This window comes from Cupressus sempervirens, chromosome 1 (assembly GCF_028749045.1).
Source record: "Cupressus sempervirens isolate cs-2001-9-10 chromosome 1, ASM2874904v1, whole genome shotgun sequence".
Lineage (NCBI taxonomy): Eukaryota > Viridiplantae > Streptophyta > Pinopsida > Cupressales > Cupressaceae > Cupressus > Cupressus sempervirens.
This window is the reverse complement of record NC_143118.1, coordinates 668,640,332-668,668,269: the sequence shown is the minus strand read 5'-3', so window position 1 is coordinate 668,668,269 and position 27,938 is coordinate 668,640,332. Positions and strand designations below refer to the sequence as shown.

The 27,938-nt window shown below is 36.0% G+C and overlaps 1 protein-coding gene across 3 annotated transcripts in view; it reads left to right on the top strand.

Annotated features, from left to right (window-relative positions):
- The window catches only part of LOC149579649 (protein S-acyltransferase 8-like), an 85,639-nt gene that overhangs the window by 48,723 nt on the left and 8,978 nt on the right, over nt 1-27,938 (top strand). For all 3 annotated transcript variants that reach the window (XM_089786306.1, XM_089786326.1, XM_089786315.1), the window contains exon 5: nt 18,545-19,062. In XM_089786306.1, the coding sequence (XP_089642432.1) occupies nt 18,545-19,062 (518 nt within the window). The remainder of the gene's footprint in view (nt 1-18,544; nt 19,063-27,938) is intronic.

The window sequence follows — 27,938 nt, the reverse complement described above, 5'->3', positions numbered from 1 at the left end:
GAGTAGATTCAAAAACAACAACAAAAAAAATCCTTTCGCCATATGGTAGATTTGAACATCCCGATCCAAAATAGGCTCCCAATTTTTTGAAATCCAATTATGAAGTGCTTGCAGACTTGCCCATATGTCTTGGAAATGCCCTATTAAGCCCAACTCAGAAAAAATAGAGAGATTATGTATAATTGACGCCTCCTCAACGTTTACATCTATCAATATCTTCTTCCTTGACAAATGAATAGAAGAGTTTGATCTACTATCCTACAAGCCCATTTGTAGCCCCGACCTGCCTGTGCAGTGGTCATAACTTGTGCCCAACATTGCATTCCTATTTGACAGTGCCATAAGGTCTATTAATCTTGGTTGAATCGCAATGCCTGTGTGGTGAGGCCACTGCCCCTTCTGCCTGACAAACCCAACATGTGCACCACCCCCTCCATTTGCGGTTGCAAAAAATTCCAACCCTACCCAAGGTCAGCAACAAGCCGACACTCAGCCCTGGACGAATCCCCTTTCAAAAACTGAAGGCTTGGTTTCTCCATGTGGATTTTAAGACTAACCTAGTCTACCATTCGGCCACGATCCACCAACCCTTCTCTAGTTGCTGTCTAACTCCTCCTCTGTAGGTCCCTGTCCGCCATTATACGCCCTCTGATCACCACCCAAACCCTATTGGTGAGCTCTAAAGACTTCACACAGCTTGGAAGCACCATTTCCAAACTTTGAAAATCGTATCGTGCTTGTTGGTGTGCTCTATGTTGACGACAAGATTACTATTACATATAGTATCTCTTTTATACACATTCTTGAGGCTGATTTGTAGAATGTCTTTTGGATGTAGGCTTGGGCTTTATTTAGAATTATTGTTGTACTCATGATTTTAGATGGAAGAGAGAATTTTAGTCTCCTAACCTAAATATGTAATGAATTTACTAAAGTAGTTAAGGTTGGTGCATGGCTTGTAAGTTTTGTGTATTAGTTTGGAGTTAACTTGGTCATAATCTATGAATCCTTAGGTGAATGCCATGTTCAAGCAATTTGTTGGGGGCCCTTTTTATGAGTCATACTATGTTGAATCTTGTGCTTCTAGTTATCATGGTATGTAGGTTTGCAAATAGCTCAAGTAAAGCCTATGGAAATGGTTGAGGTTTTTGAGAATTATTTTCTTCAGTGTTTTTTTTTTGGTAACGGCTAAACACTTCTTTCGTAGAGCTATGAACTGATGAGGTCACAATTTGTGGGTGTCATCCATGATATACAATTAAACTATAACAACCCATTAGGATATGAAACTTGATGGAATGAACCCATGTCACAAGATTCACTAAGCTTCAAGCATGAAATGTGAATTTTGGCAAACATTAAACTGATATATAAAATGTTAAACTTAGCTGGAGATTTGTACAAAAAGCATGTAACATGTTTTTTTACTAAAATAGTTTTTTGAAAGTCTTTTTTGAAGGGATCTTGAAAAGTATTTTTAAGGTTGTAGAAAATAAGATGCAGTGACATTGTGTGAAGAAGATTGAGCCATCAGTAGGAGTAGAGCATCATCAAGTTACATTTGTTGCATGAGTCCTAATCTTTCATGGTTTTCTTTTAAGTGCCATATTTGCCCATGTTGAGAGGCATTATCTCTACCACTTTGCCTTGAAGCCTTACTATATAATAGTCTTTTGGCGGTTGAATGGCTTTGCCTTCCACATTGTCTAATACTTGCCAATTTCTGCCAAAAATGCCTTTTGGATGATCCCTTGGCAAAGAACTTTGCCATGTCTTTTTACTTAACAACATTTAGCAAGTTCACCGAAAACGTCACAAAGATATTTGTATTTACATGATAGCAATGAGTTTTCCTTAGAAGCTCCTCTCCTAAAACCATTTTAACAAGAAGGAGAACCAAGTAATGCTTTGTACAAAAGACACATTTCAAACTCTTCTCTATGACCTCCTTAATGAAGGTCATCTGTGTCTTCGTATAGACCAAATACACGAGCGTGTCCATTATCGCCTTTTTCACAACACCTTGAAATATGTATTGGGCAAAACAATTTTTTGCAATGCTGTTAAAGGTAGTGCAAAGCAAACCTTTCCGTACCAAGGCATTATTTAGATCATTAATGGTGACATCATTATTCGTTAGTCCCAATCAATTTCTATTTGTGTCAAATTCTTTAAATGTCATTTAAGGGCGATGTCTTTTTGAACTTTTTTGTCCTTCATTGCAATTGCTTGTTACAAAATATCTCATCCACACAACCCTATATTCTCTCGTAACATCTAGGCACAACTTCTCTCTTTCAAATTTCTCTTACGTATTTGACAATTTGTGCAAATTCGATGAGGTAAAATTTCTCCCTTTTGGGGCGTGGTGGAATGATTATCTTATTTTTAAAACTATTTTACATATAAAATTTAATAAATATAAAGTATTTTAATTAAAATTTAGCAATTATATTAATATTTAATCTTAGTTACACTGCCCTAGGGAATGAAGGACAATGGAATAGGGGGACAAAGGGGCCTTAATTTGGGGACGGTGGGGGACGGGAAGGGTTGTATATACTATATACTATACATATGGTAGTTAAAATGCTAGTTATGAAATGATGTATTGCAATATAAGACATAAAAATGTAAAAGAGTAAATACTTGAACATTGCATTGAATTGAAACATCGAACATTGAACATAAATAGTTGAATGAGTAAATAGTCAACACTGGGACGTCCTCCTATCCTTGATGGAGGTGGCGGAATCTGGTGGCTCTGTTGGTCTCCGAGACGTAGGGCACTATGTATAATTTAATATATTTAAAATAAGGCAAGAGCCTACATCACAACGGTAAATTGTGAGCCTCTCATTTGGCAGGTCTTGGGTTTGAGTCTACTCAAGCTTAAACACATAATAATAATTAATCTCAACAAATAATAAAAAATAAATAATAAATAATCTAGGCTTTGGCCCATTACCTATCAATTTTTGTTTTGTTTCAAAAATAAATTTATCATCTATATGAAATACACATTTTTTGGGGTATGGACCACCAAAGGGGTAGCTCTCTATATCAATTTGTGAAAAAAATGCTACATTGCATGTGATGGAGATTATTCCATCTGCCATTTCTTGAACTTTTTCAATCTCAAATCAGGAAAATAAATCTCCATAGACCCATAAATTTGCCAAAGGCTCACATATCACATTTTCCAATTCCCTCACTAATCAGCTCAAGAGCTTGCACAACTATCTGCTTCTTCTTGATGGCTAGAGCATCAAATATACTTGCAATGAAACTAATTGGATATGGCATTTACCACATCCCGAATGAATTCTAGCTTGACCAAGAAATTAGGAAATACCATGGTGCAATGTATAAATGCTGTGGCTCAAGTGGAGTTTGTGAAGAGAAGCTCCATTAACACTCCATCTTGAATGTGCTCTACCCCAAAGGGACTGTTCTCCAATAACCTGTTTTACTGTAATTTTTATTCCTTCTTCCTCTGTTTTAAACTACCTACTGAACTGCTGCTCCATTGTTATCTCATGGCAGATATAATAAATACCTAATATTTTACAGCCAATCATTGTCCTATTGCCTCTGCCCTCTTTAAACAAGAGTACATGTTTAAAGGTTAAACAAAGGGTAGGAGAGAACGCACTTACTATCCAACATTATTGGCCTTTGAATGGCTGTTGTGTATAGCCAAATAGCAGTTTCATGACTGCCCAAAATGGACAGTATGCAGCCCCAAGAAATTCTTGTCACCCCACTGGCATCTTGATCGGGGTGCACAAAATATTTGGATCATCCCAACATTGCCACGACAGCTTTTTCATAGCTAGACTAAGATCAGTTGCAAGAGAGTAGTTTCTCCTTATCCACTATCTCTGCCAAATCTTTTGTTAAAGAATTCATTTTTTGGACAAGGTCCACAAACATTCTCCTTTTTTGTTCTTGATGATGAAACCAGCTCCCACAGGGCATACATTGACTTTAGCTGTACCGTCAAAATTGAGTTTTTATCTCCCTTCATCCGGCACAATCCATTTAGCCTCATCTGTTCTTGAGGCTTTGTTCAATATGTTTCCCTCCAAAAAGGTTTTAATTTGCCCTATCTCTTCTGTATCATATTATCCCAGCTTGTTGAATGTGTCTAATTTTATGTAATACGTTTGATTTCACCACTTCACAAATGTCCTTTTCAATTTTTCGGAAACCACCTATTAAGCTCCTTCCAAATCTGCCATACAAGCATCAAAGGGACAACTAGTTAAATATCTCCTCAACTATCTCTACCATTTTTTTTTTTCTATTAGAGATAGAGAATCAACTGTTTACAGATGCAAAGAACTCAAAAACTGGATGCCAAACTACATCTAGCAACTTCTAGCATCCTGACAAGAGACTTCAACAACAAGTACAGCCTTTATGAATAAAATGGTACTGCAGTTACACTATAATAGTTACAGGCGTAAGTAATTACACTGTGACAACTAAAGACCAACTGTACATGTCTGTAATAAAGGGCAAAAAGATCTTCACGAAAGAAACTCAACAATCAGTCCCATCCATCATTAACATTGCTTCTGAAACTAACATTATTCAAATTCTAACCATCTCCATAGAAAGCACTTTCCACTGGGTTGCTGGTTTTGACTTCCTCGTAGTTGTTGTAATCAAATTGAGTATCCTCCTGCTGAGCAGTGACAGGGTGTTCATGACTGGAAAGATCACCAAGGTGAGTAGGTCTGGTGGCAACGTCAGTATCAGCATCCTGCTCCTGAGAGACAGAATTGGACATCTGGATGTCTTCTTTGAACAGCAACATGTTGCCTTCTCTCAGCAACTCCAGGAATCTTTCCATGGCACTTCTATTACGGCAATGACCTGTGAGGTAATGAGAGTATGGGTGAGTTTCAAAAAAAACCAGTAAGGTCACGTTGTCTTCCTTGAAATATTTCCTCATTCCTTTGCTTCCATATGAACCACAGAGCAAACCAAAAAGCATTTAACTTCATATCAAATACCTCAACAGAACCAGCAAGAATTTCATGCCAAGAAGGACCCGGCTTATGATTCCAGTTAAAAGAGTTGCCAAAAAAGAGAGACCAAACCTTACCTGCAAATTTGCACTCAAAAAAAGGTGCTCAAAAGATTCAAAACAATGACACAAGGAGCAAACAATGGACTGTTTACCAGTATTAGAAAGGAAAGATCCCAAAGGAAGTTTTTAAAGTATGAGGAGCCCTCTGAAACAGACTTTTTTAGGTTCAACATGTGAGTGCCAAAAAAGTTAAAAAATAAATTGCCATCTAGAACATGACCAATCAATAGCCCACACCTGATTAATTCTATCGGATATCCAAACTATGATTAAGAAGTTTGTAATCTGCCTGCTAGAAAATTCACCAAGAAGTTTACCATCTTGCCAACGAACCTGCTCCAAAAAATGATGAGACTTTTACCAGGAAAAAGAGAACCAAGACCTTTACTAACTAGAGTATAGGTCTTCTTTTGAGAGTTAGGAATATTGAATTTGCTTTGAATCTCCTCCCAAGAACCCATCTGGTTGCTAATAATAACATCCTGTAGCAGAGAAATGCCTTTTTTGTTCCAAATTTTAGCTGAACAACATTGAGTTAAGACCAAAGGCTTATCATTAAGATAAACAGCCCACCATAAAGATCTGTCCTTGACAGAATAGTAATATGGATTCTTGCCTACAACATACCTTGGATGAATCAACAGTCTCACCTAGGTCCAAGCTTTCCAAATAGATTGGAAGATTTTTGAGCCAGCCACTCTAACCTCAGAATCCCCTAGAGCAATGTCTATCAAAGGAACATTCCCCCAGTGCTTACCTTTCTTAATAACACACCTAACTAGATTGTTTCTAACCAAGACTTTCCAAGGCTCATTGCCAACAAGAGAGTTGAGAATCCATTTGGCAGCCAGAGCAGTTCCTTGCTTTTTGATATCTGTCATGCCCAAACCCCCTAGAATCTTAGGGTAGCAACACCATTCCCAATTCACACCGTGTCTCTTCTTATTCCCCAAGCCATCCAACCAGAGAAAGTGTCTCAGAGTCTTTTCAAAAATTTCACTCTGATATCTGGCAAACAACCTAGAAGAATCATAGTAGACAGTATGAGAGGAAAGGACCTTTTGAACAACTTCAGCTCTCCCAGCAATTGACAACATACGAGTCTGCCACTTTAAATGTTTGTTCTCAATCTTATTATAAACCCAGTTCCACATGTCCTTCAGAGAGGGCTCAACAGAGAAGGGAATACCAAGTTATCTCACAATGTGGTTGAGACCAACCCATTGATTCTCTTGATTCCTAATCCACAAGGTATCTCTACCATTTTTACACAGCCAACTAAGAAAAAATTCTAGCAGACCGAGACATACCACAGAATGCTCCAAGCGAGTTACTGTTGTATCCAATTCAACCACTTCGATAGGCATGTCAATAATAAATGGTTTGTAGTTTCTTCGTTCTCTTGACAAAGTATACACCTGTTTGACCTCTGAATTTTGATATGTTACAATAATCTTTTTGTGGAGCATCATGCACAAGAATGCTCCAACTTTCAACAAAATGCTTTTATGCTAACACAGCTTTGTTGGCCATACACTTAATTCCCCTTGTACGTTTTTAATAGCTACACTAGATTACCTCATCTTCATCCTCAAATATCATTAGTCTACACTCAGCTAAAATTTGGGAAAGAATCAACTTATCATTCTCCAGTATTGTGAGACAATCAAAACTTTTCCAATCAAAATTATCCTTGGTACAATTGTTTGTTTTATTACATAATCTATTACCTATGTCCCAAACACCTGGATTACATTACCAATCCAGTTTGTTGAGACAAAGGAGTTTGAAAATGGAGCACAAGTTTTCCATGAGTATACCAGAATCAACCATTTTTCTGTTATCTATTTTTCATGAGAGATATTCAATGATCACCTTTTGGATGTCCTGTAGAAACTTCCAAATGGGAGATTCGTTGTGTTGCTATTGCAATATCCTTCAGGGCTTGAGATTATCCAAATATTTTCTTTGCAAAATGCTACACCATAGTATTTCGGGTTCCCTGTACATTTTCCAACTCAACTTGGCCCCCAAAGCCAAATTTTGTCTTTCTATATTCCTCAACTCCAGTGCCAACACTACTTTTACAAGCGTCATTGGAATGGATTAACGGTATTTGTTTTGCATCCTTAGACCCGCCCATTAGAATTTTCTTCAGGTAATCTTTCATGCTTGCACAGGCTTGTGATTTTGAAACTTGACATCACATATATTAGGACAAGGATTTAAGCATAAGGATGCTACTTGCTATTAAAAGCCATTTGACTCTCCATGCTATTATTTGGTTCTTGTTAATAATTGTCTCCTCCTAGTGCACTGACCTGGAAACACCGTTGAATAAAAGAGCTCCCAGATTGTTGCAGGGAAGTTCTGAGATTAGGAATCCCAATAGATTCAAAATCTTTTTTTGAGTCACACCTTTTGGTTTTGAAGAAAAAGATTTCACACTTATTTAATATCTGGCCTGACACCAAAGTGTTAGTCTGCAAATTATATTTGACAACCTCGATCTCTTTTAAAGTTGTCTCCCTCAATAGCAAGGTGTCATCTGCAAATTGGTCATGTGTGAAAAAATTGATGCCATCCACAATCCTTGTATGCTTCCATATTCTTGCTGAGCCAAGGTGTTTAAAGTGGCATCCCATGGCCTCAGCCATTATTACAATGAGAAATGGGGACAATGGATCCCCCTGTTGAAGCCCTATATGTGGCTTCAAAAAAACAACACATCAAATCATTGACCAAAATCGAATAACAAGGGATCAAAATGCAAGTGTAAGTGATATCCAGCTAGTCTTTTTTGAAACCAAAATTTCTCATGATAGCCATTAGAAAGTGCCAATGAATTCTTTATATGCTTTGCTGATGTCAAGCTTTATAAGCATACATTTTATCTTTTTTTAAAGTGATTGTGTGGAAGGCCTTAGAGGCAGCAATAATACTATTAGTGATCTCCCTTTCTAGTATCAGCCCATTTTTCTCTTCTGAGATGACCAGTCCCTGTAGCTTCTTAGGTCAATTACCCAGTGCTTTTGCTACCATCTAATATGTCATGTTAACAGCGGTATTAGTAATATCTCTCAGAAATCTTTCCCTTTTCTTAATGTTCTCAACCAAATGCCATACATCCTCATTAAGAAAATGCCAGCATACTTGATAGAATTCTGCAGGGATCCCCTCAAAATTGAGATGATATTGGCTGTTCTGATCTCCTTTGAGAAAGGGGCTTTGAGCATGCAATTTTTCTCTTTTCTGATATACAACAGGATTTTTGATAGAATTTCATGTTCCTCTCATGAAGTGCGGGGTCCTGTGTTGCCAATAGAGAACTGAAATAATGTATTCCCTCCCCTTTAATTTGGTCCTTATCTTGAATTACCTTTTAATCTGCTAATTTAACTTCATCTACAAAGTTTCTCACTTGCCTAGATCTAGTGTGTTGAAGAATCTGGAATTGGCATCCCCTGCACTTAGCCATGTTTATGAGCTTTATCTTGCCAACATAGCTGTTCATGCGTGAGCCATTCTGCATATTTAGCCTTAAGCTCTTTCTCTGTTTGGAAATCGTTAGTAGACATCTTCTATTATCTTATATTTGATGACTTTGTCATTTAAAATTCCCAGTTTCGTTTCCAATTATTTTTTCAAAAGAAATGTTTTTAAAACAGTCTTTGTTTCAGCTTTAGAGCTTATCTTTTATATGTTGCAGTTTATAAATAAAACGGAAGTTAACAGTGCCAATCACCTTGGCTTTCTCCTGCCAGCTTTGCCTGATATTTTTGACCAATGAAGGGTCTTGCCACCACATAGATTCAAATTTTAAATAGGCTTTGGCCTGCTTTAAACTTAATCACAAATCCAAAAGGACAGGAAAGTGGTTTGAAAAATTGGCAACATGCTTGACTCAAAATAGTAATCATTTCCTATCCACCAGAGGCCAAGCAAAAATCTATCCAAATGCTCTAAAATATTTGTAAAATCTTCTCTTCCATTGGTCTAGGTATACCTTCCTTCCTATGGGATACTATCTACCACCATGATATTGTCAATAATTTTTCTGAAGTGCAATATCACTTTATTTAGTCCACTTTTCTTGCTTAGCTATAATATGACATTTAAATCATCTCCAAGAATTCCCTTATTGTTGTTTAGGTTGCAGATCCAGATTTGATAAAGCCCATGTCGTTTATTTTTACTCATTCTAGATTTAGCCATAAACATTGAATAGGGGGAATTGAATATCTAGAATCCTACTTTTAACCAAACACTTAATGTAGTTGTGTTGGAAATATAAGAGGAGTAACTGAGAGGGGAAGGGTGAATCAATTACCACTAAAATAAATCCTAGATCCCTTGGATGTCACTACAAAATTAACTATGAAAGCTGAACTCTGCTGATGCTCGACAAACACACAAAAATGTTGTAACTCGGTAAACACTAAGAAATGCTCAGCAAATACTTAACATGCAAATCTTAAGATGTTAATTGTGATTAATATTATTTTTAACTTAGTTGCAAACACATAAGAGAAATAGCATGAACACATTTGACACCTGGATTTAACGTGGAAACCCAATTTGGGCAAAATCACCAATTGCAACTAGTTACTGATTTTCACTCTTTTGAAGTGAGCCCTGTTAGGAGCCAACCTTGTTAAAGGTTACAAAACACACTGTTAGGTGTGACCTTGTTAGATGATTTAATCATCCTGTTAGGAGCGGCCTTGTTAGAGGTCTTTAGACACTTAAATAGAAATGCCACCTTGTTAGAGGATTTACAAATAGCTGTTAAGCGAACTCTGTTAAGAGATTTAGATCACTGCTACAATGGTTAGAGAGTAACAATGAGATGACTTAATTTCTGATGCAATTGAATTGCTGATTACAGATCTCAATTCTGGCTTGTATACTTGATCCTTCTTGATCGAATATATCTTTTCAGCTTCACAAGGATAATCTGCTTTATCCTTCTAATTTGCTTCCTCTTAGCATCATTAGATCTTCAATTATCTTCCATGCCTTCACACGTCTTCAATCTCAACTTGACCATATATTTATATCTTTCATATTGTCAAGTCGGCTAGAATATAACTTCAAATAATTAATATTCATCTCCTTAGTCGGCTAGAACCAACAGATAAATCAATTGAACTTAATATGCCAAACAAGAAAATCCTTCGTTAGCCGACCCTGCTCAGTCAACACTAACTCATAAACGATTTTCCTGAGTTAACCAAGTGAACTCGGTCAACATTGCATATTCGCAAAGTTCCTTTGGTAACCGAGTGAGCTCGGTTAACACTGGTTCCATCCAACATTTCCTTCATTAACCGAGTGAGCTCAGTTAACACTCATCTTCTGCAAACTTTCCTTTGGCGCTCGAGTGAACTCAGTAGATATTGCCTTCTGAACTAGGCCAACTTTGGAACGCTCGACAGACATAGAAAACTGTCTTCAATGCTCGAGAGAGCTCGACATACACTAACTGGTGATGATATGACATTTTGTGTAACATCAAGGACAATACACAATTAATCAATTGTTTCAACAAGTTGTGGTCGACTTCTAATACTTTTATATCAACACTATTTGGGGACCACAGAATCCCTAATTCATTGGCCCAACCTCAAGCATTATGGAAGGAGCTTGCCCAGTGAGGACAAAAATTTAAAAAACGTTGCACCTGGAGCACAATGATGTCTATTGTTGGCTTGTCAATATGTTGCTTAATCAAACATTGTTAGGGATGATAAGCCCTTGACATTCCATTGGCCACCTTTATTGCCCTCCAAGGGAGAGCTTGGTTCCCTTGAATTGAAGGGAATTCGTGATACTAAGGGGACCATTTTCATTAGCTTCCCCTTCCCTTTTCTTATTATTTTGTTTTTCTTCCTCTCTCCCTTGAGTTTTTTCGTAATGCCCTAGCTCCTGACTGACTTATACATCTAGTGATCTAGTGTCGATTGCCCCCAAGCCATCAAAATCAATAGAATTGTCCTCCGATTCATCCACCTCTGAATTTGCCTTCTCGGTCTATTCAACTTCCTCAACTTGGTTGTTGTTGATTGGTGTATTTTCCACCACATATCACATCTTCACTACCCTATTTGAAATAGTTTGTTGAGCTTCATTCACTGTCCTAGGGCTTGCCTCATTCCAGGGAACTCCACCTTTGTGCTTTCGAATCTGCTCCAATCACCGTTCCTTCTATTTCAATAAGACCGGTAGAATCTCCCTTTGGCCCAAAGAATCTATCAATACCAATCGCTTTTGATGTTTGGCTCCTCGGAGATGAGGAATGAATTCCTTTACGAGGTTCCTTTGGCTTTCTAGTTGGAGGTTCAATTGCCTATTTTCCATAGACTCTACGGGCATTTGCTTCCTTTCCTTTGTCAAGAGAAATCCACGAAAAAACCTCTGGGAAGGAACTTGATCATATTTTTTGTTTTCTAGTTTTCATGAACCCAACCTCTTAATTTTTTTTTGTTTCAGATCTTGGATGAATGAATTGGCAAATGTGCACTGATTCCTCCAATATGCCCACAACCTTGCTTGCTTCATTTGATAAATTAATTGTTTGTGCCGAATTGTGTATCGAAGAAAAACGTTTTAACTAATTCCTCCAACATGCCCACATCCTTGCTTGCTTCATTTGATAAATTGTTTGTGCCAAATTGTGTATCGAAGAAAATCATTTCCATTTGGATTCCAAGTCTTTTGTGAGTCTATACATTTTTTCCTCTATCCTTGATTACTCATTAATGTCTATATCAAATATACTATATTTAATACGTTATAAAATTAGCACTTTAAAATATTTAATTAAATGAGCTTATTAATATTAAGTTGATTTTATAAATTGAATATTTATTTGTATTCTTTATTCTTTTAATATTATCATTTGATAAATTAAATTTAGCTTTTATAAAGCTAATTAAAATAGTTAAATTAATAAAAGGTGAATTTAATGCCATTTTTCTTCTCTGAATGTCTCCATTGCCGAATTTTATTCAAATTTTGTTGTTGCCAAACTTGATTGCGAATTCAAACCTTGTGACTTAGGTAATAATAACAACCTAGAACTTAACCATTACACTATGCTACTATCAGTAGAGTATTATTTACTCTTATTGAGGTCCATTTAAATGGCATTTGCTATTCATGTATGTATGTGTACACACACACACATCTAAGACATTATATCACATTCTAATTTTCTTTTATTTAGTCGTGTCTTGGGAAACCTTGTGAGATGACACTTCAATACTTGATTTCTTTAAAGTTTAAATATATATGGGGATCTCATTTTTTTCGATCATGTGATACTGTGTGCAAGTCTCGGACCTTTTCTTGCAATCCATAAGGCCCAAGGCAGTACAAAAAAAAAAAAGAGTTTCTGCTTTGCTGGAGGTAAGCTTGTTTGTCTTGGTAGAGTAAATGAAGCTATATGTGTGCTATTTCCTCTCAACAGAAGAAGAGCTAGCAACATGCCAAAGAAGGTTAATGTTAAGCATCCACAGCATCATTGGGCCTTTGTGTAATTTCAATTGTTATATGGGGCTTCTTTGCTAGAGTGAGTTTATCCTTTTTAATTGTCTACTCTCATAGCTTATGAGATAAGAAAATGCACTTCACTCATCCTAAGTTTTTGCAGCCTGGTCTCTACCAGACATTAATCTTAAAGCCTTTGTTAGCTAGTTGTTTGACATGGATCAGTGTTAAAAGGAATCAAGATATGCTTCCTCACTTGAAATAAGACCAAGAAGATCTCGCTCAGGTTTGGGATCACCAGGTATAATCTATGGTAGGATAGCTTCAGTGACTGATGTCTTGTTATTAACAAAGTTCCTGGTACAGGTACGAGAACCCAGTACATGGGTACAATAAATTGTTTTTGTGTTTGGGTACGTGTGTGTACACTGGATATATATTATGTTTCAATATATACAACAAATTATAGAAATATATGGAATTGTAAAATTGAAGTGTGATCACTGTATTTTATTATTTTACAGACACAAAGTTGAGGCATTCGATTTATATGATTGATGAATTTATTGGAATAATATGATTGGTCAAGATTATCATGGGTATTCTGTATGTGGTTTCCAAGGAGTGTTATTTTGGGAGGCTGATTTGATATATTTGATACAGTGCAGCCCAATTATATAGTTAATATTACTTTGTGTCAGGGTCATTCAAGTTTTTTTCTTTTTCTCAGTAACAAGTTGATTTTATTGAGGCATAAAGAACATTACATAAGGGAGTACATCAAAAGAAGCTAGTATAAGTACGATAGATTTCATTAGTGAACAATCCATCCTAAATGAGCTCTACCACCTAACCATCTTTCTGGGCTCAATAACCAATGCCTGTAACTGTTTTTAAATAATCTTTACAAACTTACAAACATACAAAGAGCCAGCGAAAATTCCTCAAAACAGAAAAGGATAAAGCCAAGGAGCATTAACACCTCTGGATCAAAACCAGTATAAAACAAAAGAGACAATGCATGGAAACATAACTGTAACTCCAATATGAGATGTTCTTTGCATGTCCTGATAACTGCCATTCTTCCAGTGAATTCCATCAACAAAAACAAGAACCAAGAATGTGTCCAGTTGGATTCAATTGGTCTTCAAATCTGCTCAAACGTATTTTTTCACCTAACCATGTTTACAACCCCAAAAATTGCAGACACATGTGCATGTTGAGAATTCTACTTGAAAATCAAAGGGAGTACAAAATCATCCACCAGGTACACTGAAACCATTACCACCCTACACAAAACATTGTCTGCCATTATTACAACAAAAAGCCAGTTGCTATTTACCCTGAAAGTTGAAACAGAGGAGAGCGCTATAGATTCATGCTTTCGCCTATAGGATTTCTATTATCCATGCTCCCCAAATTCTGGCCTCAAAACTAACATTTCTAACAACTGCCCTTAAAATGGCAGCATCCCAGCAAAACCCAGAAAACCACTAACCCTCCACGCCACCAGAGACAGAACATTTTTAGAAAAAGAGATAATCAAAAACACATTACCCACAACCCCACCAACAATCAATGCAAGGCAATGGAGAGGGGGTGGATGAAGCCCTCAATCCTTGCTCACAACATTGCGATGATTCTGGCTTCAGACCCATCTTCCTCTGCCTTGTTTGGTTCCTCTCGAGCTCTCTGCAACTCGCCAAGGTGAGCCTCATCTGCCGCTGTCCATCCAACCCTAGCTTTCATTTGAGAGATGTCTTGATCAATGATGTCCTGCACAACCAATAACTTTAGGGGAAACCAAGCCTTCCTTGCTTCTTTAAAACGCTTTTGCCTCGGATTTCCCACAAACCTCCACATGAAGGGTGTGTATTTTGTGCCTGGGATCTTCTCAATGCCAGTAGCCCTTTCCCCTTAATTAATCCCAATGCCAAGATCAACGGTGGCTAAGATCTCCTCAAGTCCTATCAAGGCTTCCACTGGTATCAATTGATGCATCACAAAACACACAATGTCCTTGCTCTTGTCCAATTGTAGTGCCCAAGCTAAAACCATTGAGTAGATGTCTGTGTTTTTTCTGTAACGGTCCTCTAGGTCACAAGTGATAAAGCATTTCACCGTAAAGCCAGTCAACCACATCTGCCCATCTGGGGTGGATGAATTTAAACATCTGTCCACTCTAATTCTCCTACTATAGCCATGGAATGGATTTTGTTGCTTTCACCATTGCAGGGTGAAGGAACACTCCATATTCACTTCACCAAACAATCTAAAACAGTAAATGCTCTGCAACTGGAGGAGCATGTGAGCATAAAAGGAAAGCTCACATAACTAAAAATAAGGGTGGTGAATGATGAAATGTAATAAATGCCGGTCACATACAACGCAGTACTACTTGGGAAAGGCGGGATCCCCGATTGCATGTTGCATTAAAGATTTTGTAGCTGTGTCTGATTGAGGTGGAATAGAGTAAATGTTAGGGATGTTTAAACTTTAATCTTCCTGGCTGACATAATTAAAATCTTCCACAACAATCTCGGACATGGTTGGGAGTTAGAGCCTAGTTCGACATTTTGTCTGCTTCCTTGCTTCCAGCTCTTTTTATGTGTGTGATTCTAAAGTCCTCTAGGGTGGTCAGCTCAAATTTTATACTGTGGATGTAGTTTTGTAAATGCCATGCATCCATGCCCCCTTTAGTGATGGTGTTGATAATAATTAACGAGTCCCCTTCAACAATTTTATTTCAATCCCCAACTTCTTTGATGCTCTAATAGCCAACAAAGGTGCTTCAGCTTCAGCAACATGATTAGTTCCATAAGGTCTATAAGGTCTGTAATTGCATCTTTGATTACGAAACCTTCCCCAGATGGTCCTGGATTCCCTTTTGAGGCACCGTCAAAATTGCATTTCCACCATCCTTCTTGTGGTTTTTCCCATTGGATTAGTGTTTTGAGTAGAAAGAGAGGAGGAATTAGCCCGGCAAGCCCCATTCATGGGTAGCTGTTGGAGTTTTTAATAGTGCTGAAGTTAAAAGATTTATGGGAACTAATTTTTGAAGAAATATTGGTCCCTCTAACTTTCGCAGTACATCAATTCTTATTTTAAGGTTCTCGCTCTAGCTATAAATATTTGTAGCAAGGATATTTTCATAGAGAATCACTTGGTGGTGGAAGTAGTACACATACTATCTATGAAATCCGTCACTATGATAATTATCAATTGGGCATGAAAATCCAAAATGCAACGTCAACTTTATTATTGGATTCAGGACTATGGATATCGTTGGCACCAAAGAGTGAAGTGGAGATATTCTTGATATCAGGGAAAAAAAAAAGTCACTGCTCATTTCTATTTCATAGGGATTGATGACTTAATAAGCACGACATGAGTAAATCATTGTGCATGACTATGATCGGAATAATAGTCATGGTGGCATGAAACCTATCAATTCAGAAGACAGTGATGAGACGGTTCCTTTGGCGAATATCAATGGCTGCATATTATACTTGTGTATTCAAGTATTCTATGAGCAAGCAATTATATATATTTGTGAGCTTTTGAGGTTTTCTGAGAAAAGATACAGGCAATTTGGTTTCAGGAGACATTGATCACTAGAGCTACCTATTGTAGGTACTCCAAAAATGTCACCACGTAGGCCTAGGTGTGCATCAAGCACCCCAAGTACGCTCTGGGTATGCAGGAGGGTATCCACAATGCACCAAATGCACTTGGGGCGCACCTTCTGCACACCTGGACCCAATGCATGTGTAAAGGGTGCAAACCTTGCAGATTATGTTATTAACAAGAGACCTATTGGTATGCTATTCCAAAATAGAGTAAATCAGTTATACACAAAAGAAGAGTTCAGATTTTAATTAAGAATGAATTCATAAATTCATTATCAACTTAGAAGTTCTTTAAAGAAGAGTTTAGAAATACATTATCGACTAGTTCTTGGAGGAGGAAAAACATGAAATAAAATGTAATTTACTCTTCATCGAGCCTGGTGAAATTTAATCAGCAGTGCATGAAATCACCAAACTGGCAACTACCCTACCACAACTTGAATGGAAGGATGGTGCAATTTGTATAGGACAATGAAAAACACTCAGGGATAGAGAAAAATTGAAACTCATCCTGTATATTGATTGTTTTGAAAGTTTAAAAAAAAAAGGGAATGTCTGAAAGGTGCATCTCTTTTTTATGCTTTCAACCCCCTTCCCTTTTATCTCTTTTATCATCTCTATCCTCATGTCGTCCACAACATCACGACCAATTCCTGGTATGCAAGGTGTTAATTCTGCTTGTATTGCACTGGTATTTTAGACCTTTGTTTTTCTGACTTGTTTATTTTTACCTGTTTTAGATTGATTTATCCTAGTTAGAATTGCACTTGTTCAAGTTGTGGCTATGCAAACTTTTTTCTGGATTTTGGGACAAAAGGGGGATATGGCTGTTAGAATATTATACAAAAGATAATATTTAAATTATTAAAAGTAAATGTGGAAATAACACCTAATACCAACTTAGACAAATGGAGACCTAAGTTACCAGATTCACTTCCAGGAGGTGGAATTTGAGATTTGGTTCGAATTCACTCTAAATTCTCTTAGGACACTGTAAGAATTTTAGATGAATTTGGAAGACTTTTGATTGGAATAGAGGTACCTAAAATGAACTCAGAGCAAATTTGATGAAAACGTCATTTCCATTTGACTTTTTTGTTATTTTTTTTGGCTAACTTAGGTCTATTCAACACTCCAACCCTAAAAGTGACCGCTAAAAAGACCAAAAGGCTTGTTTTATATGTTGTTTGTGCATTTGTGAAAGAAAAGAAAAACTTCTTGCCTCCTTTTGTGTATGAACTTATTTGCTGCTGCATATACACACACACACATATTTTTTGAAAAACTTGTACGGGAAAACCCAAAACAAATCCAAACCCAACCCCCAAAACTTTTGGACAACTTTCGAACCCGGATCTTGAACCTGCATCCGTACCAAAATTGGAGTTGGCAACTTAGATGAAAACAGGTTGAAGCTTTGAATTTGTGAGCATTTAATATATAAACTAAAACTATAAAGACATCTAGTGAATGGCTTGCTATTGGGGTCTCTGCATGGGGTTATGGTAGGATGGGGATGCCCCCATGTTAGCAGATGGGTAAAGAACTGTGGAGATGTGTCCCCAGAGTACACTGGTTAGAATTCTTTATGATTGTTCTTTTAGCTTGTCCCCTTAAGGTACTCTAGATTTTTGAGTTCACTTTGACACTTTATGGTGACTTTCTGTACCTTTAAATCACATTGACCTCCTTTGGGCTTTCATGGATAGTAATATAACTGATTTTGTTCTCTTTTTATTTCACGCTTGCAACTCTACATTTCTTTCTTTTGAATTACACACCTCTCTGTCATAAATAATTGTTATATTGAATTTATATGAATGCTGAGGTTGTATAAAACCCATCCAAATTGTTTGCACTAGCTAGCCTTTTTCATGGCAAGAGAACTTCCAGGTGGTACTTGAACCATTCTTCTAGATCAGGAAAATATCCACATTTGTATATATAATGTAATGTCCTTGATATCCACGGTGCTGTAAACAACTATTTATCCTCATTTTTATATCTAATGGAATGGCCTTGGTGTATACGACAAGATAAACACATTTTTGGGTTGCTTCATTTGTCACTATTGTTCAAGATTCATCACGGTGCAGGTTAGATTTTGACAATATAAAGATTTATTGATTCGAAACACATATTTGGAAGGACTTTGACTGCTTTTTGATTTTAACAACTATTATATGTTCAATAATTAGTATAATGTCAATATGATGGTTTGTAAAAAAAAATTTGTGAAAGAAATATTGCTATTATTGTTATTGATGCCTTTGGTTCTGCATTCATTCAAGTTTAATTTGTGTAACTTTTGTTCTTATTGCAGACAACTTATGAAAATTTCCGTTATAGATGTGACAACAAAGTTAATCCTTATAATGAAGGGATCATCAATAATTTTAATGCAATTTTTTGCACGAAGATAAAACCTTCTCAGAACAAGTTTCGTGCCAAGGTTCAAGAGGATTCATCTACACAAATGGGAGTTATTTCTCAAACTGCAGAAATTAGAGATGTGGTTGGAGATCTTCCTGCAAAAATGAGTGTGGATTTGGAAGCAGGTAGGAAAGCTGCAATAGGAGATGAATTTGATCCAGAAAGAGAAGCCTGTGAGGAATTACATAACCGAAAGAGCAATGGTCATGACCCTGCTGTGGACATCAAAGATGGCTATGAAGATGCTTTCACACGAGCTATAGGGCAACCACTTTCATTAGAGGGCTCTGACACCAGAATCAGATCACATCCTAGGAAGTCTAGTTGGGGGAGAAGAAGTGAGAATTGGGAAATCATGCCAGATCTACCAGCTGCAGCTTTAGGAGATAGGACATTGCCTGGCAATAAGTAAGCAATCAGTCAGTATACTTAGAATATGATAATTCTTTAAAATCTCTTAGATTTGCAGAACATATACAATTACTTTTTACAATCTTTCTTTTGTAATTAGTGTATTCTTGGATGCAATTCTGATGACTTTGCTGCCTGCACGGATTTCTTCTATACGGTCTTGATTTTGAAACTGCTGCTGCAACCTGCAATTTTTTAAAGCTATTGCTAATATGACACATAAAACCATGAAAATTACACATAATTTTTACCTTCTGTATAGATTATTGTCTGTCTTGAAGCTCTTTTAGTATTTTACTGAATAAAATGTCCACATTTAAATTAGATTGCTAGAATTATGCCATTATGGCAAGGGTACATGTGGGTGCCTGTTTGGTTTTTTTCACCTGTGTCCCCGCACTGGGGACATCTTTGGGTTTGGGGATGGTGGATAGCTCAGGGACATTTCCCATCTGTTCTTAAAGTACACCAGATTCCTGGAAATATATCCGAAATGGCCAAACAGCAGGGGGATTGAGTGGAGGCTGCCGGCCCTCCCTAATCTTCCAGAGCTGAGGAAAAAAAATGCAATGTTTTTTTTCCATTTATTTTGCAGACTTTTAAAAAACGGCATTTGTACTTGGTTTCTCTAAAATCTTCAATGATTTTTAATTTCCTGATTACTTGAATTTTCTTTTATGTTCTGGTTTGCTGAGTGAAGTCCAAGAAATGTTTTTGCCAATGTGATAGGCAGATGAGTTAGTCACATGTTTCTGGTTGGTTTTGTGAGAGAATTGGTGCTGATCCCAGTTGACAGGAGACAAAACCCTACTTTTGGCTGGAGTTTCCCACATTTTCTTTGTAGTATATCTTGTGTCTCTCGTATTCTATTATATTGTTTTGTTTTCTTCACTTGTTGAATTGTTGATTTATTGCATGCTATTTCCGTTCCAGCAATTATGCAAGTATTTATATTCTATCACTAAATTCTTAACTTTCGTTCCTTCAAAACTCAAGTATGTAAATTCTATGATTGAATTCTTAACTTCTTCCTTCAATTCTGTGTTTCCATTCTAGCAATTAATTTGTCTGACTCTCATCTTAACTCTCTTGTTGTGTTTAAGTATTCTATAATTTATATGTCAATTTGGTGAATGCTTTATCAATGTTGTCATATGAATATTTTAAATTTCCTTGTATTTAAAACAAATATGTAATAGAACATGAAAAATCCTTGCCGTCCCCTGCTGTCCTAAAAAAAGGCCCTTGGAAAATCCCATTCCTGAAACACACCCCGCCGTCCCCATCTCTTGCTGTCCCGGAAACATGGTGGAGCATGGCGTAATGGCCATTACGATTCTGTCACTATTTATGCAGCGTAGTTTCATTTACTCATTTGCTGAATGTTGCAATAGTGAGGCCTGATTACCTAGCATGAACAAAGCATTTGAATTCAAGTGCAATGAACAGCTATTATAGCAGTTCTAATTTCTACATTTTTACATGCAACAAAGATGCCATCTTTATGTGAGAATTAATAATAATACAGTGGATCTGGTCGAAGTTACCAGATTCACTAGTGGAAGGTAGAATTTAAGATTCGCTTCATTGCAAAGTCGGATCCGGTTCAAACTCGCTCAAAATTCTGGCAGTCTGGTAAATTTCCTCAAAATTCTCCGAGGAGGACCCTGTAAGATTCTTAGATGAATTTGGAAGACTGATTTGAACAGAGGAACCCATAACAAATTTGTGGTGAATTTGACTGAGAACGTCATTTTCGTTGACTTTTTTGTAAAGTTTCCTGGCCAACTTAGGTCTATTCGACCCTTCAACCCTAAAAGTGACCACCGAAAGGACCACATGGTTTGTTTTATATGTCATTTGTGCATTTGTGAATGGAAAGAAAAACTTCTTGCCTCAATTTGTGTATGAATTTATTTGCTGCTGTACATACATACATACAGATATTATATATATATATATATATAAGATACATACATACATAGACACGCCCACACGCACACATATAAGATTGTACGGACAGACCCAAAACAAATCCAAACCCAACTCTAAAAAGTTTTGGATGAATTTTGAAGCGGAATCTCAAATCCGCATCTGTAACATAATCCGAACTGGCAGTTAGGATCTGGCTGAGATATCAGTTCTGGAGGAGAAATAATGGTAACAGGCAATCTAGAAAATCTCCAACTTGACATGAAAAGACAATTTAGGATAAAGGCAAGCAATTTGGTTCGATCCTTAGAGAGCTGGCGGCGAAACCTATGAACTATAGAGTTACAAATGACTATCAATACAAGAAGTAGTACTTTCCAGATGAATCTATTGCTGTAGATTTACTTTTCAGTTTAAATATAACATAGTTCTATGAACCATAAATTCTAAAAATTCTACAGCGTGGCATGATTGGCCTTAAAAAGATACATCCTAGTAAGCCTTGGAATAGAGAAGGAAAGCTCACTAATTATATATGAAGTTGTAAATAAGGTTTGTTACGTTTTCAACATTATTCCATGGGATTGCTTAATTGAAAATTAGCCTTGTATGGTGGAACATATAGAGGAGATTCCATTGACAGTGGTTGTTAATTTTGATGGTGGTGTTTAATCTTGTATCTGTAACTTGGAGAATGTAGGATCAGGCTGTGTTTGCAAGACTTGAAGGTCAAGTTAGGAGATTTGTTTATGGACATCTTTTGACAGGATGGAGAACTTAACTGTCTGGCTGGTAAGGAAGAGTCTGTCAGGTAGATCAGATGAATTCGCTGCCTAAAATAGGACAGTGGGTTGTAGAAGTTAATGGGTGACACTAAGCATTTTCATGGCTTTGTAGTTGTCAGATGGTATTTGTTTAGCATAAAATCCAACAAACAAATTCATGGAGGAGCAATTGTATTCACTGGTGTTTTGGAACAACAGATAAGTTATAAAGCAAGGAGTAAATTTTACAATTTGGAAGTTGGAAAATAAGGATTTTGGTTGAGAATTTAGAGATCTATTCAGGACTAATGTAATGAACTATTAAGCTCCAAAACTATCTTTGAGAACAACAGTTATCAATTGGAGCCTTTGTCATGAATTGCAAGGCAATTGCCGTAATTCAAGAAATATTAGCACATGCCTACATTCATATAACATTAGTCTTGTAGTATTTTGAGTTGCACAGTAAGATATATATGTCATTCTTTTCTCATATTGTAGAAATGGTATGGCTTATTTTAACTCCTCTCAACATGCTGATTGAATAGACATCCTATGGACATGGGGGGATGGGTGATCTAGAATTGTGTTTATAATGAATGATAGATGGTACATGGCGTATACTAATTATCACTATTGCACATAGATAATGAATGATAGATAGGGCAATATCCCATATACTTAATGCACATTGCACTATGAATGTCGATACTTTGGTTGGTTTACTCTAAAACACCTTTTATAATTACACTAAAATATAACCTATTATTGTGCAACCTAGAGAAGCATGATCTTCAAAAAAATCCCAATTTTTCGTGATTCTAAAAAAATCCTCCACCGAAATGATATTTTCTCATAACAATCTTGATTTACTCAGCCGCGATTTTCAACAATATTCATTGATAATCAAAGGTATAAAAGTAAAATAAAAAAAGTGAAAAAAATCACCTGGGAAATGCATTTATTACAGATAAACCTCTCATGATACCCTAACTACACGAGATCACTATCTAACCGGATTCTTTCATCGATTTTTAGCATGGAACTATGTGGTAGCCACTGTGACATGATTCACCATCAAAGATTCACCATTTTTAATCAAGTTGCTGAGGAAAATCGCTGGTATGCAACCTTGAAAAGACATATATCTAAGATAGATGTTAAGAACGTTAAAATAAAGACATGTTTTTGGGTATGCTTCTACATTTGCTACTATGGATATTATCATGGATCAGTTGAGAGATGTGCTGTTTTTTCCTTAATATTCTTCAAAACTGTTAGGCCCATAGTAATGTTTTACATGTGAACAAATCCAAAGGACACGATTTTGTGGGAAATGGTAGACAATCATAAATACTAAGTAAGCTCTTTTCCTAACTTCTTTACATATCTGAACCTGATAGAGTACTTGCCAAAAGTAAATATAAAAAGATAGAACAAATTTAATTGAAACTCTATTGGCGTGATATCAACCTAAAGAGGTTTGTTTTCTTGTATCTTGAGATTGTGACTATTGAGAAGAATTTTATCATTTGACCCGTCCACAATAATACCAAGGTTGTTTAGATTCTAAGTTTAGGTTGGGACCAATTTCCTTGTCAGATGCTTATCAAGTGTGATGCTTTGGAGCTTCAATTTGGCATTGGCCTTCAAAATTTTGATGAAAAGAAAGTAGGCTAGTGACAACTGTGTAATCAGTGGGAATCAGAAGTATATACATAACCATATATACTATATATGGTTATATTTAATATTTTAAATTTCTATACATTAGCTATTATTGTATAAGTTTTCCTTGATTGTTGAAGGTGTGCACAAATTTGCTATCAGGAAAATCTAAATGATGCCAATTGAAAGTCTTCTTTTTCTATTTAATGTTGTCGCATGACCTTTGAATGACATATCTTCAGTTGTCTTGGGAGTCTATTGTAGACAAGAATTAAATCATTTGTTTTCAATGGGAGCCGTTGTAGTAAATAATTTGTTTGTCATGGGAGCCATAAAGGGATAAAATCGTTCATTTGTTGGTTACGAGAGAATCCAATTGCTTTCAGCTTCTTGTTTGCGTTTGTGGTGAGAGAAAAGCCCATCGACTCCAGACTAATCAAATTTTTGCTAGGTTGGGAATTATTTTTTCTCAATAAATTTTATTCTTTTGTTATATTGTTAATCTATAATATACATTAGTTTACAACATGGCAGTTGTTAGCTGTAAATTTTTGTCTCTGACGTATATTTTTTGTATTTGTTTTTGTTGCTATATTTTATTATGTTTTGTTTATTATGTAAATCCTCATCTATTATGCAGTAAAAATACAGCGAGCTAACAGTTTTGCGAACATCACGTGGAGTCAGTCATGATCATTTATAATTTAGACATCAACACCATAAATATGTCAATTATGATAAATTGTAAGTTTTGTAACTATAGTTAACAAAAAGAAGATAATATCAGTTATATTAAAGCCTTTTTCCTATCGGAGATATAGATACACATTAAGCCTCTAGAATATAATTGCAGGATAAGAGAGGATTGTTAATTAGCCAACTTAAGTTCTCATGCTTATCGTGAAATGGGCCTGAGCTAGCACTTACAAAAATTTCAGGAATCTACAAATCTATATTTTAATTTTTGCCAAAACTAGACGTGTTTAATATCTTGTTTTGTGTTTGACCATCTCTTCAACCCTTTTAAGGATGTCCTTTTAGTAAGATCTCAGGAAATGCAGAGAAATTTGAATTTTCTACTAATAATTATGTAGATGCGAAGTTCTCTTCTCATGTTTCCTTGAGACCTTGTGTTCTTGGATAAAATTGACTATTTTATTACTAAGGAGTGCCAATTTGTTTCAATTTAATCAACAGGGCCTAGCATGCCATTGCCTACTTTTGAGTTTCGGGAACTTTGTGCTTAGTTTATAGGTTGACTTTGTACATAGTCACAAACTATATTGTAATTGACATTTGACAATTGTCTCATCTAGTTATCTTTTATGCTATTGCGGTATGTTTTGTGCGATGAAATTAGCGATATCTATATAAAATTATAAATGGTGATAATCTATTATGTACAATCTACTAGTTAAATCTATATTTTATTTACTCTCAATATATCCATGATGCGGAATGCCCTTTAATTTAGAAGAAAAAGGAAATTACTGTTTTACTTCAAGTTTTTACCTTTTTTGCAAATCTGATTTTTTCCCGATTTTTTCCCAAAATTTTCCCGAGTTTTTCAAAAAGTTCTACTATTTAGTTTTGCCAAAATTTTCCCAAAACGATTTTGACTTCTATGGTTTGAACTATGCTTTGTGCAATGCAATGTAATCAGTGATATCAATATAAATAACAAACTCCTATTTCCTATAAACAAGAAGTCTCCCATTCTTTCTTTCCAATGTAGAGAGGGAAGCCATTTAGCAGAGGAATTGTGAGATATGCATCCATGTGGTAGTTGTCAAGCATTTAAAAAAAGAGAATCCAATCTTTAAGAACACGCGAAGAGAAAATCCTTAAGGCTTCAAGAAGACTTAGTCAGAGTCTTCATTTTTTTAAGTCCTTGGAACGCCACTGGGTTTGGGATATGGGAACTCCATTGTTTTCACCTCAAAAGTGGCACTAGAAAATGTTAATTCTGTATAACTTCGACAATATACTGGTCTGAATATCTGATCGTACATGATCAGATAAAGCATGGACATTCTCTTGGAAGATTTGCTTATTTATAACCCTTAGGTTATTATCTTATCGGCATCTCATTTAGGAGTATTATTTATGTTTAGTTTGCATTGTTTGTTAACTATTTAAATCATCTCCTAAAGGACGCTGATCTTGGATAACTGTGTGGACTGACCTAGATGAGACATGTCCTTTGAAAGAACATGTCTTTTGGTTTCTTTATAAATATAGGGTAAGTTTGAGGATAGAGAGCATGCAAAAAATTTAAGTCTGCTCCTCTACATTACTACCTTATTCGAATCCTTGCAGATCAATAATATTTTCAGAATATTATTTACACTATTGAAAATTTACTTCAAGTCTGAATAAAGAAAAACATCATCTTCCAATGTTAAGTTTATAACAGTGATAATCTATTGGTCTGAGAGTGCAGACCGCACCTAGTCTTCTTCCTTTCTAGTATCATTTAAGGCATTAAATATATACCTTACACCTCTTGTGATGGGCAGCAATTTCTGAGATAGATTAATATTAACACTAACTTAACACATTGTGTTAGTTATTGTTTATGGTTAAAACATCTTCTTAGTCGCCGATTTTTGGGAGAGGAGTGTGAGCCGACCTAGAGAGGGTCATGTCCCTTTGAGGGACATACCCTTTGGTCATGATATTAAAGGAGGGTGTTATTGTAGTTTGAGGACACAATAATCACAAGTCTGCTCCCTCAAGCAATAATACCAGTTCAAATTTATTGCAGAGATAAATAATATTCAGATCAAAATTGAAGTTGACAACTCCATACTTTAGAATATTAAGAGGATCATATTCAGCAACAAAGGATATTATACAAGTCTGAATTATTTAGTACAGAATTTGTAGAAAGTTTACATGGTATCAAAGCTCTGTTAGTCGAACCTAGGCTCTACAAATTAAGTAATCAGACCTTAAATATATCTAGCATCATTCTCCTATCTTCAATGGCATACACAATCAGACCCGAGGACAGGTTTGATGGGAAAGAACACTTTGATGCCTGGAAATTTAGAATTATGATGATTTTTGAAGAAAATGATGTAAAACAATTTGTTGAATCAGCATACAGACAACCTACAGTTGAACCTCAAATCCTTCTGGATCAAAAGAAATAGGAAAGCCATTCAAATCATATTAGATGGAGTGAAAAATGATATCGTACCCATGCTTACAAAACATCAAACAACATTTGCTATGATGAATGCACTACTAAATGCATATGAGGTCAATAATGCAACTAGAGTTTTCGCACTGAAAAGGCAATTAAATCACATACAAATAAAGAAAGGAGAATCAATGAATTCTTACTTCCTAAGGGTTGCCAGTATAAGAGATGAACTTTCAAGTATAGGAACCATCATTAGTGACACGGAACTCAAACTGATGGCTATAAATGGATTACTAGATTTGTGGGAAGCTTTTGCACAAGGAATGAGTGCTAGAGATAAACTTCTCGACTTCAACAGACTTAAGGGGGATTGTCTTCAAGAAGAATCCAGAAAATTAAAGAAAGGAGGGAAACTGAAAACAGAAGATGAAGAACTTCATGTTATTAATACTATCTCCTATAAGGGCAAGCATAAGCATTTCAAGAAGAAAAGGGGAAATCAAAAGAATGGCAAACCCAAGAAAGATCTATCCAAAATAAAGTGTTTCAGATGTGAAAAGTTTGGACACTACAGATCTAATTGTCCTCAGAATTCTAAACAACAAGTGAATTGTACAAATGTTACTAGGGAAGAAGATAACTATGATCCTGAGAATCATGTACTGTATTCGTCACTATCAAATGAAATCTCAAGTAAAGCATGGGCAATTGATAGTGGATCTTCTAGACATATAATAGGATACAAAGAAGCACTAGACTCAATATCAGAAAAGATTAATGGCGAAGTCACCATTGGTGATAATTTAGCACATTCTGTCGAAGGAATTGGAAATTGCACCTTGAAATTAAAATCAGGAAATTCTCTTCTTCTCAAAGAAGTACTCCACATACCAGGAATAAAAAGAAATCTAATCTCGGTTACAACACTTGAAGATGATGGACATAATGTTGCTTTCATGGACGATAAAGTAATAACCTGGGCAAAGAACTTCTCAATTAAGAAAGCGAAGTTGATTGGTTAGAGAAAAGGGTATTTGTATGAATTAAATTGAGAACCTAGTCAACCTATTCAAGCTTTAATTCATGAAGCTACAGACATAAGTGAAATATGGCACAGAAGGTTAGGACATCTAAATTTCAAAACCTTATCAACTATGGAGAAGATCTTTACTGGTTTACCTAAACTAAATAAAGACTACTCAAGCATATGCAAAGGTTGCGCTTTGGGTAAGAACACTAAAAAGTCCATTTCATGATAGCACTAGAAAAACCAACAATGTTTTGGAATTAATTTATTCAGATTTATGTGGACCTATATTTGTTCGTTCTCTTGGAGGATTCTGGTACTATATTTTGTT